This window comes from Puntigrus tetrazona, chromosome 2 (assembly GCF_018831695.1).
Source record: "Puntigrus tetrazona isolate hp1 chromosome 2, ASM1883169v1, whole genome shotgun sequence".
In the NCBI taxonomy this organism is placed as follows: Eukaryota; Metazoa; Chordata; class Actinopteri; order Cypriniformes; family Cyprinidae; genus Puntigrus; species Puntigrus tetrazona.
In genome coordinates, this window is record NC_056700.1 from 1,397,132 (window position 1) to 1,414,906 (window position 17,775).

The following is a 17,775-nucleotide window of genomic DNA, read 5'->3' on the forward strand; positions in this document are numbered from 1 at the left end:
ACTTTTAAAGAAGAAAAATTATTTTAAGGAGTAAAAAGTACAACTTTTTCTTCAGAAATGTAATCAAGTAAAGGTAAAAGTTGTCCGTTTTAATTGTACTTGAATAAATTAAAATTACTTAAATATGAATAAGATCACTAAATCTTTCCAAAATAAATTTGATGATAAAATAAAACAAATGCAAAACTCACAAGTTAATGATAATTTAAACTTTTCAAACATGCTTTAATTATAATTCATTATAATCATTATAAAGACGTTTTCTCTAAAAAAAAAAAAATTCGTAATATGATAAAGGAGCGTTTGGCGTCACCTATCGCTCGAATACGGCATATTGATAGTTAGCGTCGTTGCTAGGAAACGAGTCTTAAAAACACAACGGTAAACTCAGGCGTTCCTAAATGACTGGTCGGCATAACATCGCGGAACCTTTTATGTTTTATCCATAAACGTCTCTGAAACAGCAAAATGTCTAACTCCCTGTTAGCAGAGGTTGGATGGGACGCGGGGTTTGCCATCCCTGTAGCTGACAGAGAAAATAAAGCGTTAGAGGAGGAGGTGAGTGAGAAGTTTATCTGTTATTAAATGACTACATTACGATGTTTAAGAGGGGTGTTTGTAAATCTCAATCATTTTTTGTCTTCCCTCCACAGCTTCAGAAGAAGCAAAAAGAGCAATTAAATCTCGAAAACAAAATAAATAAAAACAAGGATGTCATAAGCGCTCTAACCGAACACCTCAAAAATCTAAGACAAGAGGTTTCTCACACTCAGGTAACGTTGTGAGATTACTGTGGAGGAATTTGGTGCTTCCGGTTCTTTTTCTGTTTTTAAGACGCGGTGTTCGCGTGTGTTCAGGCATTGTGCAAAGCCAGAGAGAAGGAGACCGAATCAGAGGTGCATTTCAGAGCCCTGGCGGAGAGAGAGACAGGCCGCTTGAAGCAGGAGATCAGTCAGCTGGAGAATCAACTGAAAACGCTGAATGAGAAGAAGAACGCACAAGAGGTTGAAGCTAGCACATACACCACCATCACTGGTGTCTACACAAACTACATATGTATGCACAGACTTTTATACACACTACAGTTAAATCTGTGGTCAGATTTTCTTTTCTTAACGATCAATCATTAATTAGTTTTTTTAAAACATTGTTTAACTACACCACTGTTTGACAGCACAACTGTTTTCAACGCTGATATTATTAACGAACGTGTCATGAGCGGCAAATAAGCATATCGGAATGATCATGTTAAAATGTTACAGTTTTGAACTGCATTAATAAAACATTTATTTTGAGTGATGGCATAGTTGAATGCGATAGCATTGCTTTTCTACTCTTTCTGGCATTGTGTGTTTTTACATAGCAATTACAAATCTAGTGTAATTCTGTCAATCGTCTTCACAGAACAGCGTCTTTAAAGCCACCCAGAAACTTGACGAACTGAAGAATCGGCTGAACTGGGATCAGCAGACCCTGGAGGCCTGGCTGCAGGAGTCAGCTCACAAGGATGAAGACACCATGGCCATCATCAAGTACGCCAAGCAGGACGAAAGCAAGATTCGAGTGAGTTCCTGGTAACAGAGGCAGGATCAGCTGTCAACTTTAGTCATCTGCTTAGATTTTTTTAAAGACTGGTCAGAAGTTTTCGGAAGTCAATTACAAAACTGTAGATTGGTCCAATTTGAATCATTAAAGTAATTACCTTTCGGGTTAACTGCTAGTCAGACTAGTTCTTAAGACACAGTCTTAACATAATAGCTATGTTTATGCAACTGGTCCGATGTCTGCCTTTCGAAACAGGAGCTGACGCTGAACATTGAGAAACTGACTCTTGAAGCCAACCAGAAGAGAAAAACCTTGGACAGCGAAGTGACTGAGAGTGTTACAGCACAGGTGATAGATGTTTTTTTCGTGAAAGGACATTTTTATTGTTGATCACGCCATCATTCTTATAGACTAACATATGCTCTTGTATTTTGGGATGCAGATCGCTCTTGACAAGACAGCCGAGAGCTTTCGTCAGGCTCACATTGAGAGACAAGAGATGATCAGCCAGTGGGAGAACACCATTGAACAAATGAGAAAAAGAGACCAGGAGATACAGCAGTGTGCCATGGTAACCTGAAGATGGCACTATTTAAATACAAAGACGCCATTTAATCCAGTGCATTTTTTAATGTTAAACTTACAAATTTCAGTCTACAGTTATATCCACAGTTTAATTCAGAAAATGTTTTTTTGTCAATCACTTGAACGTCTAGTTGCAGGCAGAGGTGAATGAAGTGATTAGAGAGAAGAATGATGTGCTCAAGGAGAGGAAGGACTTCATGGAGCGTGAGATAGAGAACAATAAGGAGCTGGAGAGGAATATAAGCACGGCTGAACGTCAGGCGCTTCGACTCAGGCAGCAGCTTCAGGAAGAGGAGAGGAACCAAAGACGTCTGCAGGATGAGGTTGGTCTTCCCAACTCCACAGCTCGTTTCCACGCTCTGCTGTCCTCACGTGAAGAGGGCTGGGTACCATCATGTTGTCAAGGCTGTTTTGGTACCAGGACAATATTTCTATTTTTTGTTAGTACCATGGTACCATGGTTTTATCAAATGGTACTATTAGTATACCATGTTATAGTACATCTATATTTTATAGTACATATTAATACATCGGTATGCTATTCAAAAAGTGTTAAACTAACTGAATGTGGCGTTTTGATCTCAGGTGGAAGTTCTGAAGGGAACTTTAGACCGAACAGCCACAGATGTGGAGACCACCAGATCTCAGTTAACCAGCATGAAAAAGGACATCCAGGACAAAATAGCAAAGTAATGCTTTCTCCTTATAGTTTGCAGTCCGGCAATCTTCAACTTCAACTTTCTTTCTTACAAGTAAATTAGGAGAATAGAACAAAGCTGAACAAAACAAGTTCTGCAGCAACAAAACACACTGAGTGTGGTGCCTCAACTCAGGTCTGACATTATATAAACGACGTAGATTCTTTGTAGTAATATATGCAGTTTTTTGCAGAGTTGAAGAGGCAAAGCTGCATAACTCTGCTCTGAAAGAGAAGCTGCGGTTGGTGATGGAGGCAGTGCTGGATGGTGAAGAACAAGCAGAACAGATGGAGCAACTGCGTAAAGAACAGGAACAGAACATCAAAGTGAGTTTCACTCCTTTGACTTCTTTCAACTCTTCAGCAATTCACTGCTAATCTGGGCATCATTTTGTTTTGCATTGAATAGCCATATGGCTCATAAATAAAAGGAAGCTGCTTTCTCTCTTTCTCTCTCTAAGAATTATACAGTATATTATTATTATTTATTTGGTTATATTTTTACATTTTCAGCTTTCATTTTAATTGTAGTTTTTTTGTTTTTGTTTTCTATTTTGTCATTTAACTAGTGTTATATTGAATTTATTTTAGTTTTTATTTATTTACAGTTAGTAGTTCCATTCCAGCCCATAACCCATGAACCATTTTTTTTGTCATTAAATAAAATCATTCACATTCTTTAGCGAATTGTTAAAGTTGTAACAGTTCAGTTTCAGTTCATATTGTATTGTACATCAATGCATAATCCTGGACTGATCAATATGATTTAGCAAACATTTAGGCTGTATGAGAAGGCAGCATCTTCATATTTGCAGTTATTGTACTTTTGGTCAAAGTTGTTTGTTACTGTTTGCTTGTGTAGGAGATAGATGCTCAGCTCCTCCGGCAAAGAGAGCTCATGTTCAGAAAGAGTCAGGAGTTGCAGGGAATGCGTGATAAGGAGAAGAACATCACGGCTGAGATCTGTGCCACCCGAGTCGCTATCTCCAACCTAGATAGCAGACTCAGCAAACTGGACCAGAACCTGCTCAAACAGCAGATGATCATCTCCAACCAGGCAAGAGAACCATGTTTTTGTCAACAAATAGTTATTATCAGCCCCCCTAACACATACTGCATGGTTGCTTTGTTGAAGTTGACAGATGACAGATGAGTGCTGTTCTTTTGTTTGGTCTAGGACTTTCAGATCCAGATGCTGGAGAGGAAGACTTCACACTTGCAGGGGAAGGTGAACACAGAAGAGAAGGAAGCTCTGGAGAAGAAGGCCTCTGATCTGGAAGAAGCTCTAGAGGAGAAGAAGAGAACAGCCACCACCCTCACAACACAGCTGAAGAAACTCCAGGTGCGACAGTGCACTGCGCTATATAAGTGAATATACACACACTCTACCATTCTAGAGTTTCAGGTGACTAACGTTACAAAAACTTTGTATTTCAGATAAATTCTTGTGAACATTCAGTTCTTCTAAGAATCCTAAAACTATTTTAACATTGAAAATAATAATAATGATTCATGTTTGAGCAGCAAATAATAGAATGTTTCAGATTTCTGAAACATCACACGTTACCGAGATTTTTTAAAAAGCATTAAAAATCTAAAACTTTTGAACAGTAGTGTATACATAATTTTTCTTCTTTTTTTTTTTTGATTGTGAAACATGACCTGTTTTGGTGTGTGTATTACATATTCTCAGGATGATATCCGCTGCGTTAGAAAAGACACAGAGAAGGTCGGAACAGAAAAAAGAGAACTGACCTCCAAGATCCATGAGCTGGAACTCTTCATTGACAACTCTGAGAAAGATCAGAAGAAACTCAGGCTCAAAAAACAGGTGAATAGCTTGATTGGACCTGAAAGAATCACAAAATTCTTCAGCACAAGTCAACCCTCTTGTCTTTTTAAGTCATTTGTACATTTTATAATGGAATTGATCTTCCTTACCATCAGCACTTGCTATCAGAATAACTAATAAAATGTAAAATATATTTTTACTGTATTGCAGATAACTTAAATTAGCAAAAGCATTTTAAAAATGACAGTAGTGAAAAATAGGAGATATCAACAAAACACGTAAGTTTCACACGTATGTTTGTCTCCTTTCTTCAGGACAGCATGGTGGAGAGAGGTCTCCTGAAGATGGAGGTGCAGCGTCTGAGAGATCTGTTGTACGACCGAGCAGATGGAGTGCTGAGCCTGGAGAAGAGACGTCTGCAGCTTCAGACGGCCATGAAAGAGAGAGAGGAGGAGATCCGTGTACACAGAGAGATGCTTACTAAACAGATCAAGCTCACTGAACAAGAGAGACAAGGGCTCAGGTAAAAAACTACTGACTAAGGAGCACAACAGCCACAGTAGTTTTGATTTAAATGTCTAGTGTGGACTTAAAATATAGATACATGCTAAAAGCAATATACAGGTCAATTTAAATAAGTGTATACCGTGATTTATGACTGAATTTATTTTATTGAATTTTTAACTGTTCGTATTGTAATTGTGTATAGTGCGTGCATAATTATTAGACCCACCGATATTCTGATCATATTATTTTCCAAGGACACGTTACCAATTCCACAGCCCATCAAGTTTAATAACTACTTAATAGTATTATGTAATTTTATTATGTATTATTAAGCAATTTATATTTAATCATAATCATTAATCAGTCATAAGTGATATAAAATTGTCCATGAAAGCAAAACAATTTAAATTCAGGTGTGCATAATTTTTTTAGGTATTAAATAAAATAATGGCTAATTTCTTTTACAGTGTGGGCAATTGAACCTATTTTTTAACTCATTTTATCTGATATTATGTACACCTGAAAAAATTATTTTTGCCTTCATGGACAATTACATATCACTTATGAATAATAAAATTATTATTTATAAGTGACAATAATAGTATTAAGATTAATGTGGTTTGCAATTGGTTAAATGAGCTAAAAAAATCATAATATCAACATAATTATTATATATGAATTGTAATTTGTAGGTGCTACATATATATATATATATATATATATATATATATATATATATATATATATATATATATATAGCACCTCTACATAATTATAATTATTAATATATATATATATATATATATATATATATATATATATATATATATATATATATATATATATATATATATATAAAATGCTATTAAACAAGACTTTAAAATAATTTGAAGCTCATGCTTATTATAAAATAGGCTAACATTTATTAACAAAACAAGTGAGATAATAACTAGGCACAAATGGCATACACCTTGATGTAAAAAAATATGAAAAACAATTGAGTTTAAATGAAAAAAAATTGCAAATAAATGAGAAATAAATATATATTTTTTTCTTTTTCAAACCTATATTAATGGCTGATTACATGTCATATATTTTATTATATTGCCCTCAGTGCTGCTGTGAACGAGAGACTGTTCAAAATTGACAAAATGAGGAAGAGGTACGAGATCCTGACTGTTTCTTTGGCTGCACCAGAGGGAGAAGAGGAGAAATCCCAGGCCTACTTCATTATAAGGGTATAGTACTTCTTTATTTTGTTCTGCTAATTAGATGAAAGGAGCTACATCATGCTCAAGGTAGAATGAGAGTAAATAAATTAATATTGCTTTAGGCGTCCGATTCGTATATAATAAAGGTTTAGATCTGTAATCATTAAAATGTGATTGCAAGTGAAGTGTAAATCACTATTTCTGAAAGATCATGTGACACTGTGAATGGAAAAGTTACATTTTAAAGTAAATTAAAATGTCAAATTGATTTTTCCTGAAGGCAGCTCAAGAGAAAGAAGAACTCCAGCGGCAAGGGGATGATTTGGACGCCAAGATCCGCAAGACTGAGAAAGAGATCCACGCGTTGGAGAACACTCTGCAGGTCGTCAACAACTGCAATACAACCTATCGTAAAGCTCTGACCAAAGTCACAGAGTCCAGTACGTACATTCACTTGATATAATGTCATATATATACAAAAAAGTGTTAAAAAGAGACGCTTTCTCAATAAAAAAGGATGTGCAACATGTAAAACTTTTTATTGGTTAAATAACACGTGATTTTTCTGCCTTCTCTGTTTGTATTAAGTACTCTCAAACACCATAACTCACTGTCATCTTCTTCAACATTCTGTATCACCACTTTCTTGTGTGATTCTAATGTTAAAGTGGTCTGGCAAACCTATCTGTGTAGTATGAGGAAACAGATGTAGCTACGCTTGCGCAACACTAGCATTAATTTACATGTGTCACACACAGATTATGTTCTTTTTAGTTTCACAGTCATGTTCAGTTTAGTGTCTGTTTAGTTTCCAAATATATGTAGCTTAAGCCATACCTCTAAGCAAATGTCACTTGATTGCAGTATAGATATGTGCAGGTTTTTATCCAACAATAACTGAATTTTGCAATGTAGACGATCACATAGAATTTGACTGTGAATATTGTGAACTCATCGTGTAGGCCCTGCGCATCAGGAGAAACTGAAGCTGGAGGAGCAGAGGCGAGCAGCTGAGGAGAAATACAAATACAAGAAACGACAAATCCGAGAACTGCAGGAGGACATTGAAGTAAATATTTCTACCGACGTAAACATTCCACCCGACATTCCACAAACCGTAATGCAAAGTGTGTTCTTTCACTTTTATATTTATGTTACTGGGTGACATAAGATTTAAAAACAATGTTTGCAAACATCTCTCACGACAGGTCAAACAGGTTTCTTCAAACCTGCCCTGTGAAAAGCGAAAATGTAAAAGTTAATTATCTTGGTCAGGTTCAGTAATAACAAATAACACTTGGACGTAGTTGGATACGAATCGAAACCAATTCATTTTGATTTGTACGTTAAGTTTTTTCCACATTTTTCAGAGCATGTCCCACACGTTGGAGGGTCTTCTTCATGAGGAAGCAGTTCAGAATGAGAGCGTTGAGAGGTCTCAAGCCCATGTGCTCTCTCTCAACAAAGACATTCTCTCTCAGGAGGAGAAACTCAACAGAGCCATCAAACAGGTCCGACCGCCCCCGCATGTCCGACTTTCGTGCTTTGTATTTTTAGATTTAACATCAGATATTGTTTTCAAAAGAAGTAAACAAAGGTTCCATTGTGACAGCATGCCTACTTACAAAAAAGTGTGACAATACAGATATGGCTCTCTCTCCTATAATTTTTATATGTACACACAGAGCATGGACAGCAATGACTGATTATACCAATATTGGTATCGATTCTTATCTCACAGTGTGCCAAGTATACCAGGGAAATCCGTTCCGCTAAAAACACCGGTGAGAAGACCTTTGAGGAACGTGACATAGAGCTACGAGAACTCAGAGAATTAAATAAAAGCGTAAATAAGATGCTCCTGGAAACCATGGAGGAGAACCCAGACCTATCATCTGCGCTGCAGATACGTTTTATGCAGGTAAAGCATGACACAGCAGCGCATTACCCTTCATCATTTATAAGCAACGTGGTGATATAAAAGCAAAATGCAATTAGTAATCAGAAAATGTAAGTGCTGCCTTGTCAAAGTGTTACAGAGGTAGAACGTTCAGGCAATGCTAAGTAAACTGCAGTTTTCAAATGATTTAAAACTGATCAAAAAGAACAGGAAAATATTCAGAAGATGTCTGTTTCAAGTAAATCCAATTTAAAATATATATAAAAATATTAATAATATTTTTTGTCTCTGCAAAATATTAATTATCACACCTGTTTTCAATATTGATAATATTAAAAATGTTTCATATAACAGCATATAAGAGTGATTTTGGAAAGATCATGTGACATTGAAGACTGGAGTAAGGATGCCGAAAATACAGTTTTACCGTCACAAGAATAAATTAAATTTGAAAATATATTCACATTTTTTTTATTATCGTATTAAAATTTTATAATACTACAATTTTACTTAAGATTAAATGAACGCCCTCTTGGTAAGGCAAACTAATGCAAACAGTTTAACATTTTTACAGTGGTGCAGCTTTGGGGAATTCCTGTGGGACTGCTTTAGTAATTACTAGCTTCATCCATAGAAATGAGCTTACTAATTAACTCTAATGGCTAATGTGGTTATTTTCCTCTTTTAAGGCTGGTCTGTCCCTTCCCTCTCCCGCTTCCACTCCATCCAGCCGTCTGAGCTCAAAGACCAACTCAGCCCGCAGTTCTGCTTCACTCCATCGGTATTCACATAATCATGCTTTTATCCACAGTCTATTATGATTTATAGCCCGCATATGCATCTGCTCCGATTACAGCATAATTGTCCTTTCAAATATGACAGATTAAATCAGACAAATAGGCAAGACATGCGGATAGTCCTGATGAATGTGTTATGTGTTGTCTTGCGTACGCATCAGAGCCTCAAACCCTTCAACCAGCAGCAGTCCCAGAAACCAGTCTGTCACGTCCCCTGCGGTGAAGACGCTGGATCTGGGTTTGGGTCTCTCTGTCACGTCTCCTCAAGGGTCTCGGCCGCCCAGCTCTGGCAGCAGCAGCAGGAGCAGCAAGTGCAAAAGCCCTTAGAACCAGACGGCGGTTTCTATGAAGAACTGTGAAGTTATTAAGTCTAATTATACCAGTACCACCTTCGTTGATATTCCAGCTGTAACGCAATTCAGTCATTCAATTCAGTGTTTCTTTAAAACAGCTTTTATGTTTTCATTTTCCTAGGAATTCGTTTCTAGGAGAAGTATGACTTTTAGACTTTTTTCATGTTAGACATTTTTCGTGAAAACTCTTGCGGTTGGAAGTACAGACACAGGGCTTGTTTTATTTTACTACTACTTTTTAACTTTGATTGTGTTACATGCAGCAACAAGAAAGAAACAATAAAACCCTACATTCATGTGTGCTTTGGCCCGTGATCAATCAGAGGTATCAGGTGAAGGGAAAAAAAAATCTGAATAACTTCCGTCTGCTGCCCATTGTGTTTGTGCCGTCAGTTCTTGGGTGTGTTCAGCCTCATTATTCATGAAAACCCATGAGACGGTTCAATCAACGCCCTCAGACAGCCTAGAAACCTGAAGAGCCACTCGATGTTTATTCAGATACGTTCCTCCTAAAGGATAACCAACATGGAGAAAGCTTGCGTCCTGTTTGTTGGATTTCTGTTTTTTTCTTTTGGACAATCGACCTCTACCGGTGAGTGACTGATCAAACTCATACTTCTGGCAAAAATACTGAACAGTTAATCTTAAATCATTATTCAGGCTGAGGCTGAACATTTAGCGGTGTTATTGCTATGCTAAAGTCATTCTAAGTCTGTTGTATGATACAAATAATTAAATGACAAAATGTTGAAATATTGACTTTATATCATTTGCATATCTACTTCCAAACCTGGTTTTTGTTTGATTGTTGTTATTTACAGTTGCTCCCACAATATCAGAAACAACATCAACTCCAGACATCTGGACAATGACTTCTTCACCATCGACACAGCAGCTCGGTACAATATCATATTTTCTTGTTTAATATAGTGGGTATAAAACCACAAAATATTATTAGTCAGCCTACTGCTATTTAGTCAGACATGAATATGCTAGAATGATTTTAGTTTAAAAAAATTCAACCAAAAATAACTATTTTGAATACAATTCTGTTTAAGAAATGCAAAAAAACGACATATATATATATATATATATATATATATATATATATATATATATATATATATATATATTTTTTTTTTTTTTTTTTTTTTTTTTTTTTTTTGGGTGTGGAGGTTATTATCAGATTAGTTTTGGTTTTATTATGACACATTCTTTTCTCATAGGCTCTTCAGTTATTACTGGCTTGAGAATAAATGTCAAATCTCTGGTTGATCTGTCTATGAACTCACCTGAGATGGAGCGGCTTGTACGCCAGGTATACATTTTGTTTTCCACATTTCTAATCCTATTACGTGTGAAAAATGTACACTGTCACGTTTCAGAAACAAAAAGATTGTCTACTGTCACTATTGTAGCAATGTATGCATCACTTGCACAGAAGTTGAAACCAAGCAGCTTTCTGCCAGTCTTGTGACAAACTTAATGTAAAATGGGAAGAAGAAAATATTTCATTTATTGTGAAATTCCTGATCAAGCAGATTCCTATCGAAATGACCTGATTTTAACTTTAACTTTAAGTTCACAAAACAATGTTAAATGTGGCTTACCATGATACATAAAATGCATAATTTAATAAAGAGGTATTTGGTATTTGTATAACTTTATTTCATATATATATACATATATATATCAGTGCTATATAAATATGTAAATATAAAATTACATTTCAATTTTTTGTCATTTCAGATTGAAAATTTCATTCCTTCTCAACACAAAGCAACAACGTCTATTACTGTGAGAAGAATCCAGAAAGGCTCCAGCTCTTTTTAGGAATATTAATATTGTAATCTAGTATTCATATTTTAGTAAGGTCAGCTAAACCGTCACGACTATGTTATACTTCTTTGTGTAGTTTAAACAGAGCGCATACATACGATTTATTTTCTTTGTTCATAAAGTACTCTGAATCAGCAGCAGTGTCAAGGCACAACTTTAAGCTTAATTGCTGTTAATTAAATACTATTAAGTCTTTTTTGCCATGATAACTTTGCTTTAGTTTTATTTATATAGCCTATTCCATGTGTAACAATTGGACTATACCCAATCAGAAAACATAAATGTTTACAAATATATAAGAAACATGTGTTTTTTCTCCAATAAAGACAGTTATGTGTCCTCAATCAGGCAAAAGTCTTGTCAATATAGTGCTCCTCAGACTCTTTTGTTCATAACAGACAATGAATGTCTCAGATACTATCAATGACACTACATTTTCTGAAGAAAATCTATGTATTACAGTCATATTACACCATATATAAAATTACAAAGTTGAGGTGGAAACAATTGAAACGAGCACAATGCTTTAATAATGGTGCAGTTCAGCACGGTTGTTGTTATTCACTTGGGATTCAAACAATAACGCTATCAAACTATATAACTGTGTATGACTGCTGAAAATCACATCGAAGACCGGCAGATCTCATCAGTAGATGGTGCAGTTGGCCGTCGAGTAGTCCAGACAAATCCACTCGTTCGTGTACTGCTTATAACCCGCGGCTTCCACCAGCCCGCTGCCTGCGAACGCGCAAGTGTGAGTGACGGAAAAAGAAAAGGCTGCGTTTCATCACAGAATACAGCACTGAGTGAAAGGTCTCACCCTCGATGAGGTTGTAGAGAGTGCAGTACGTGATGCCGTTGTCTTCCACCCTGGCCCATGCTTTAGAGATAGAAAATCCCTGTGGCAGTGGCACAACAACAGAGTATAAAAGTCATTGAGAAGGAATAGTCAGCCGCTCAAAATAGAGAGAGAGAGTGTCTGGTTCGAAACTTGATATAATAAGAAAAGCTTCTTGAGGATGCGTTTAGTTATTTAGCAGACGCTTTATATCCAAAGTGACTTACAAACGAGGACAACGAAAGCAAACCAGAAGTCAACAAACGAAAACAAATAGGATTAGAGAAGCTAGCTTCATTATATATATATATATATATATATATATATATATATATATATATATATATATATATATATAAAAAAACAGTAAGTGAATAGAGTGTGAGTTCTGAATAGAAAATGTAAGAGATGTGTTTTAGCAATATGGATATTAGAATAATTTCTAAAGCACACTTAAAAGTAACAAGAGTAACGGCTGCTCAGAATTCAGCTTTGACATCACAGGAATAAATCACATATTTTTTCATGTAGAAAATAATGTTTTTTTCCCCCAAAAAACTGTATATATGGGTCAAAATGTACCAAAACCGATCCGTAGTACAGTCAGTAGTCTGGCAATACATATTTAACAAATGCTTTGTTCTATTTTGTCCAGACCTGTGATGAGAAAATAGCCATACATGTCTGGCCTTCTGTTTTTCACTCATTTTGAAAAAAAAAAAATAAAGTGAAAACAGAAACACTGAAATAAAGGTCTAATATTTTTTTTCTTTGTAGGAGGCAACATAAGTAATGACTGCCTCATCTTGCATATCCCTCATGTGTTTTTGATATTATGAAAGGAAATATCGGCAGCAGAGCATTTTACCATCACTCTACAAACAGATTCCTCGGCTGACACCAGGTGAAAGTTGAGATCCTCCTTGCTGGTCCACTGCCTGCTGGTGTGTTTTGCTGCGATGTGGGTAGGTGTAGCAGACACCAGCTGAAAAAGACATCAGTTTACTAGATTTTTGGATATTTCTTTATTTTGGACATTCCTTGTGCATGAAAAAACTTTACTGGATTATTACGTTAAAGGGTTACTCCACACCACGAAAACCTTGTCATTAATCACTTACAGTAAATACACACTTAACTTAAACCATAAACCATTGCATCGGGCTGAAATAATCTTTCTGTGTAAAGATTTATCCCCTGTGTTCCTCTCACATCAAAATCCCCTGATATATATTTTTAAGAACTCTATATTTGTGCATGAGCTGGACGAGATGCCTTTTTATTATGGATGAATGGCTAGGGTTTTACCTGGAAGTTAAAAAGGTCATATTGATGAACGTCTTTTGACTTCGGAAGATGTTACGTGATGGATTAGAGTCATGCGGGTCACTTTTGTTTTATTGTAATGTTTTAATGACTGTCGTTCTGACGGCACCCATTCACTGCAGAGGATCGATCATGTGATGCAATGCTATATTTCTCCAAATCTGTCCTGATGGAGAAAGCTAACTCATTTACATCCCAGATGGGCTGAAGATGAGTATATTTTCAGTAAATTTACAGTTATTATTGGGTCAGCTATTTATTTTAAAGCACGAGCCATACTTTATAGCAAACAGTAGAATAGGTGATCTTACCTCGTACAGGCATCTCTGTCCAACAGTTATACAGCCAGACATGCCTTTCCAGGCCTTGATCTGGTCCACCAAACGCACATAAACGTCCTGGCATGGGATGCCAAAGAGCCTGACAAACAATAAGAGACGTTTCAGTGCGGTGGCATGTTCTGAAAACTAGAGGCGGCGCGGATTTGTACGTTTGATTGTAGATGTGGGGCGTGACTAAAGGGAAGGAATTCAGAGAACTGGGATCTTCAGGCTTGCATCATGCATGTCAAATCATTGTTACGTGGAGGGTCAGTCGCTGTGAATATCTCGCACGGCGGATGATAGAGATAAAGATCAAAGCCTTGTGGCGCTAGTCACAAGTTTGTGATTTGTCTTGGTTCGTAGCATGCATTGAAATGCTTCGTTTTAAATCCCAAATACCATCAGCACTGTCAAAGTTTAGCATTTTAGCATCACAGCTAACATTACTTTTGCTTGACTTCATTTTAAACAACAGCCTACCGTTCGTATGCACATATGTACATATTTTAGACACTTGTGCCACTTTTTTTATAATCAGTGCAATTTAATTGGATATTTTTTGATACATAACATTCATTAATTTTGAAGTGTGAAGTTTTTTTTTTCGACCAGGTTGTTTTTTTCCCCTAAAATACTTTTTGTGGTTTTCCAACATAAAAACATAGACTACTCAGATTATGAAACACTTTAAATCACTTAAAATACAGAACAATTACAACAGTATTGTATCAGCCTTTCATTTACTCTTTAATATAAAAACAGCCTTTGCGCTTTCTTCTGCGCTAATTTAAAAAAATTATTAGGGTTACTAACATGTGACATGAGAGAGTGACAAATATATTACAATTTATTACAAATTATTTACAATTATTAATGGCCATAAAAATTTGAGTTACATAAGAACCTAAAGAAATAAGAATGCGTTTATTAAACACTTAAAACAGAATTCAAAAAGTATGTTTTGACAGAAGATATAACATGGAAACTATCATTTATATATATTATTTATTAATATTATTTATATATTATACTATTATATTTAATAAAATATTTTCTATTTTTCTATTTTTAGTTTTTAGAAAAATAATTATTTATGTTAATCATTTAGTAATTTTTGTTTCGTGATTTTTTTATATTTCTATATAGCTTATATAGCTTCTGTTTGAGTTTAAATAATTTACTTCCAATAAAATACAATAGCTAATGACAGCTATTTGGTTGTGATATTATTCTAAAGTCAAGGTTTTTGTTAGTCGCTGGCTACCGTCACCTGCTTGGTTATCAACCTTCTTCTTTTGCTCTTAACATATGAAAGAAACTCACACAAGTGTGTAAAAACTTGAGGGCAGGTAAATGATGACACATGCAAAATGTTTAGGTTGAAATATTTATTTTAAGATATACTGATGTTGCATTAATTAAGTGTATAATGATGACAACATTATGCGCCCATCTAATAGAGTTACATTTTAGGAAATGACCCACCAACATTTTATAACACTATAATATGAATGCAGTCTCACTGACAGTACAATGTCAATTACTGTGATTTTAATAAAAAAAATGTGAAAATGCTACAGTAAAAAATGGTTAACGGTAAATTCCTGTAAAATTTCCACGGAAAATCGTAAAACTGACATTTCAAATGTAGTTTTTTCTTTTAAATAACTATGTTATTGCTTAGTTGCGTTTATTGGAGTTGTATGTTACATGTAATGTCGTTAAATGAATGTTTATTGCATATTTGAGTTTAAAGAGTCTCACCGTGATGGTGATTAGTGTTTGTGTGAACGATACTGAGCACCTTCTGTATATGTACATATTTAAAAACTGCTTGTGATGGGCTTTGGTTCGTCATGTGACTTTCCCATAAGCACCTGCAGTGTATTTCAAAAGTACTAAACACATTTCAGTACTTTAATAGGTTGGTATATTGACATTATATCAGTTAATGAAACTACAGCATTTTACTGTAAATTTAATGTAAAACCTAAAACGTTGTTACCGTATTTACAGTCGAATCCTGGCAACAGCCGCTGGTTTATAACCGTACATTTTACAGATTTTTTTGGTTTTTTACAGTGTGTATGCACACAGAAACAGCATCTTACCAGATGACTCTGCACTCAGCGTGAAGCGGTTGTCCTGTTGCCATCATGTTCATCCCCAGCGTCAGGGTCAGAGTCAGCAGCAAGATTCTCGTTTGCATGGTGAAGGTCCTTCGGCGCTCTGTGAGTCCTGTCCTGAGTCCTGAGAGATGTGCTCGAGTTTTATGCCGAGCTGTGCTGTGTGTGCGTGTCTAAACTCGGGTCATCGGTGCTGTCATGCGGGGTCCGATGGGACGAGGAGCCGCAGCATTGATTAGCAAAGGACTCGTGTCTGAGCGCTAAATGTGTGTCCTTCTGTTCTTAGAGACGCCTGCATTAAATGCATTCATTCACTGTATGTCAGCTGATATGCTGGTCTTTTAGATTTATTTTCTTTTTGAACGTATAAAGGCCATGAAGTAGGCTAATATGTATAACTTCTAAAGATTATGCTATTTATTTATGCTGCGCACACAAACACAGTCACAAACGGCCCTTTTGTACTTATAAATAGAACTATAAACTGTATAGAAAGGCCTGTAGTGACTACGCTTATATATAAATGACTAGTCATTTTAAAAAAGTTCCACATGTTTGGTGTAGACAGCAACAACTGGACAAACATCTATTAAATTCGTAAACATAATATGAGCGATGTACATACTGTTCATATATTTGGGGTCAGTAAGAAATGAATGCTTTTATTCCACAAGAATTACATTGGTTAGACTAACATATATAATAAATGGTTTTTTATTGGAATATTGGAGTAATGAGTTGCGGAATACAATATATTTGAAGAAAACCGTTATTTGAAATTTTATTAAATAATTACAAAATATTTTTTAATCATTTTTAATGTTTTTTGTAGTAATATTTCACAATATTGCTGTATTTTGGTGAGACAAACATGACCATAAAAGACATGCAACAAAATTTTTTTGAAATCTTACAGAGCCCAAACATTTGAAGATTATTACAGTTTGCACATACAGTAAAGTGTAGACTACTACGGACATCTACAGGAGTAGATTATAAAATTACTATGTAATTTTAACTAAAAATTTTATTAAAAACAGAAAAAAAGAGTAAAAAAAAAAAGAGTGAAATTTGAAAAGTGCTCTATTTTTGAACACTAATTTTGTACCTAATATACTAAAAATGATTCTTTAGCACTTCTTAAGATAATCCTAAGGTCATCTAAGTGTAGGTAACTCAACTGCTCTTTTTGTGGACACCATAAATATACTATTAACATACTATCTCTGTATTTGAAAACGTATTTACTCATCACTTGTAGTACACTTGAGTATGAAAGATGGTTCAAATGTACAACAATTGCTAACTAACCTAAATGGAGTGTACATCGTGCACTTAGATGATCTTAAGTTTACTAAAGAATCATTTTTAGTACTAACTACAAAATCAGTTTGCAAAAAATAGAGTATTTTGAAAGTACACTTTTTTTCTCTTGGGACGTTAATGATGAGATCACAGATTAGTCTAATTATTAGATGCCTCGATTAGAAGCTTCCATCTATTATCCTATGATCACAATCCTTTTATTGTAAGCCCAGAAAAAAAAATGCATATCCAAACCCATTTAAAAGAGACTGGTTGCTATAAAAAAAGGGAAGAAGGGCTTCCAAACATTGCGTTCTTTTTAGCAATGGTCACCTCAAAAGAAACGGGTGCGGCCATTATTGCAGCAGTTTGGTGAAGATCTGTGCATTTTCCAGCATGATGGAGCAACTCCCAGGATCTGTGGATAAGTGGAGAAGCAGAAGCCGACAATGTTTAAGCAAAAAGCTAATATCAAGCATGCCAGAGTGAACTGCAGAGGTTATGAAGAACAAGGGTCAACACTGTGAATATTGAATAATTCCTACAAAGCTTATCTAACATACGCTTTCGTGACCTATGTGTAGTTACGGTTTCTACCAGCAGAGGCTAACAGAGCCGTAACAATCCAGAC

General features: G+C 35.4%; 2 protein-coding genes across 2 annotated transcripts; one reads left to right on the plus strand and one right to left on the minus strand.

Moving 5' to 3' along the window:
- Nucleotides 1-392: 392 nt before the first annotated feature.
- ccdc39 (coiled-coil domain containing 39) lies at nucleotides 393-11,590 on the plus strand. The gene is made up of 23 exons (XM_043254436.1): nucleotides 393-558; nucleotides 654-773; nucleotides 858-1,004; nucleotides 1,405-1,563; nucleotides 1,801-1,893; nucleotides 1,988-2,116; nucleotides 2,262-2,453; nucleotides 2,716-2,819; nucleotides 3,022-3,154; nucleotides 3,690-3,884; nucleotides 4,005-4,169; nucleotides 4,521-4,658; nucleotides 4,934-5,142; nucleotides 6,241-6,364; nucleotides 6,618-6,777; nucleotides 7,300-7,406; nucleotides 7,708-7,848; nucleotides 8,079-8,258; nucleotides 8,927-9,018; nucleotides 9,196-9,979; nucleotides 10,209-10,286; nucleotides 10,614-10,705; nucleotides 11,137-11,590. The coding sequence occupies exons 1-20, from the start codon at nucleotides 469-471 to the stop codon at nucleotides 9,359-9,361; spliced, it is 2,844 nt and encodes a 947-aa protein (XP_043110371.1). The 5' UTR covers nucleotides 393-468; the 3' UTR covers nucleotides 9,362-9,979; nucleotides 10,209-10,286; nucleotides 10,614-10,705; nucleotides 11,137-11,590.
- A 147-nt stretch (nucleotides 11,591-11,737) lies between these two features.
- Nucleotides 11,738-16,122, minus strand: wu:fc46h12 (uncharacterized protein LOC568958 homolog). Its single transcript, XM_043254448.1, has 5 exons — nucleotides 15,825-16,122; nucleotides 13,702-13,810; nucleotides 12,933-13,049; nucleotides 12,047-12,125; nucleotides 11,738-11,964 (listed from the first exon to the last, which is right to left on the minus strand). Exons 1-5 carry the CDS (start codon nucleotides 15,920-15,922, stop codon nucleotides 11,873-11,875), a joined length of 495 nt encoding a protein of 164 aa, XP_043110383.1. The 5' UTR covers nucleotides 15,923-16,122; the 3' UTR covers nucleotides 11,738-11,872.
- Between the last annotated feature and the right edge of the window lie 1,653 nt (nucleotides 16,123-17,775).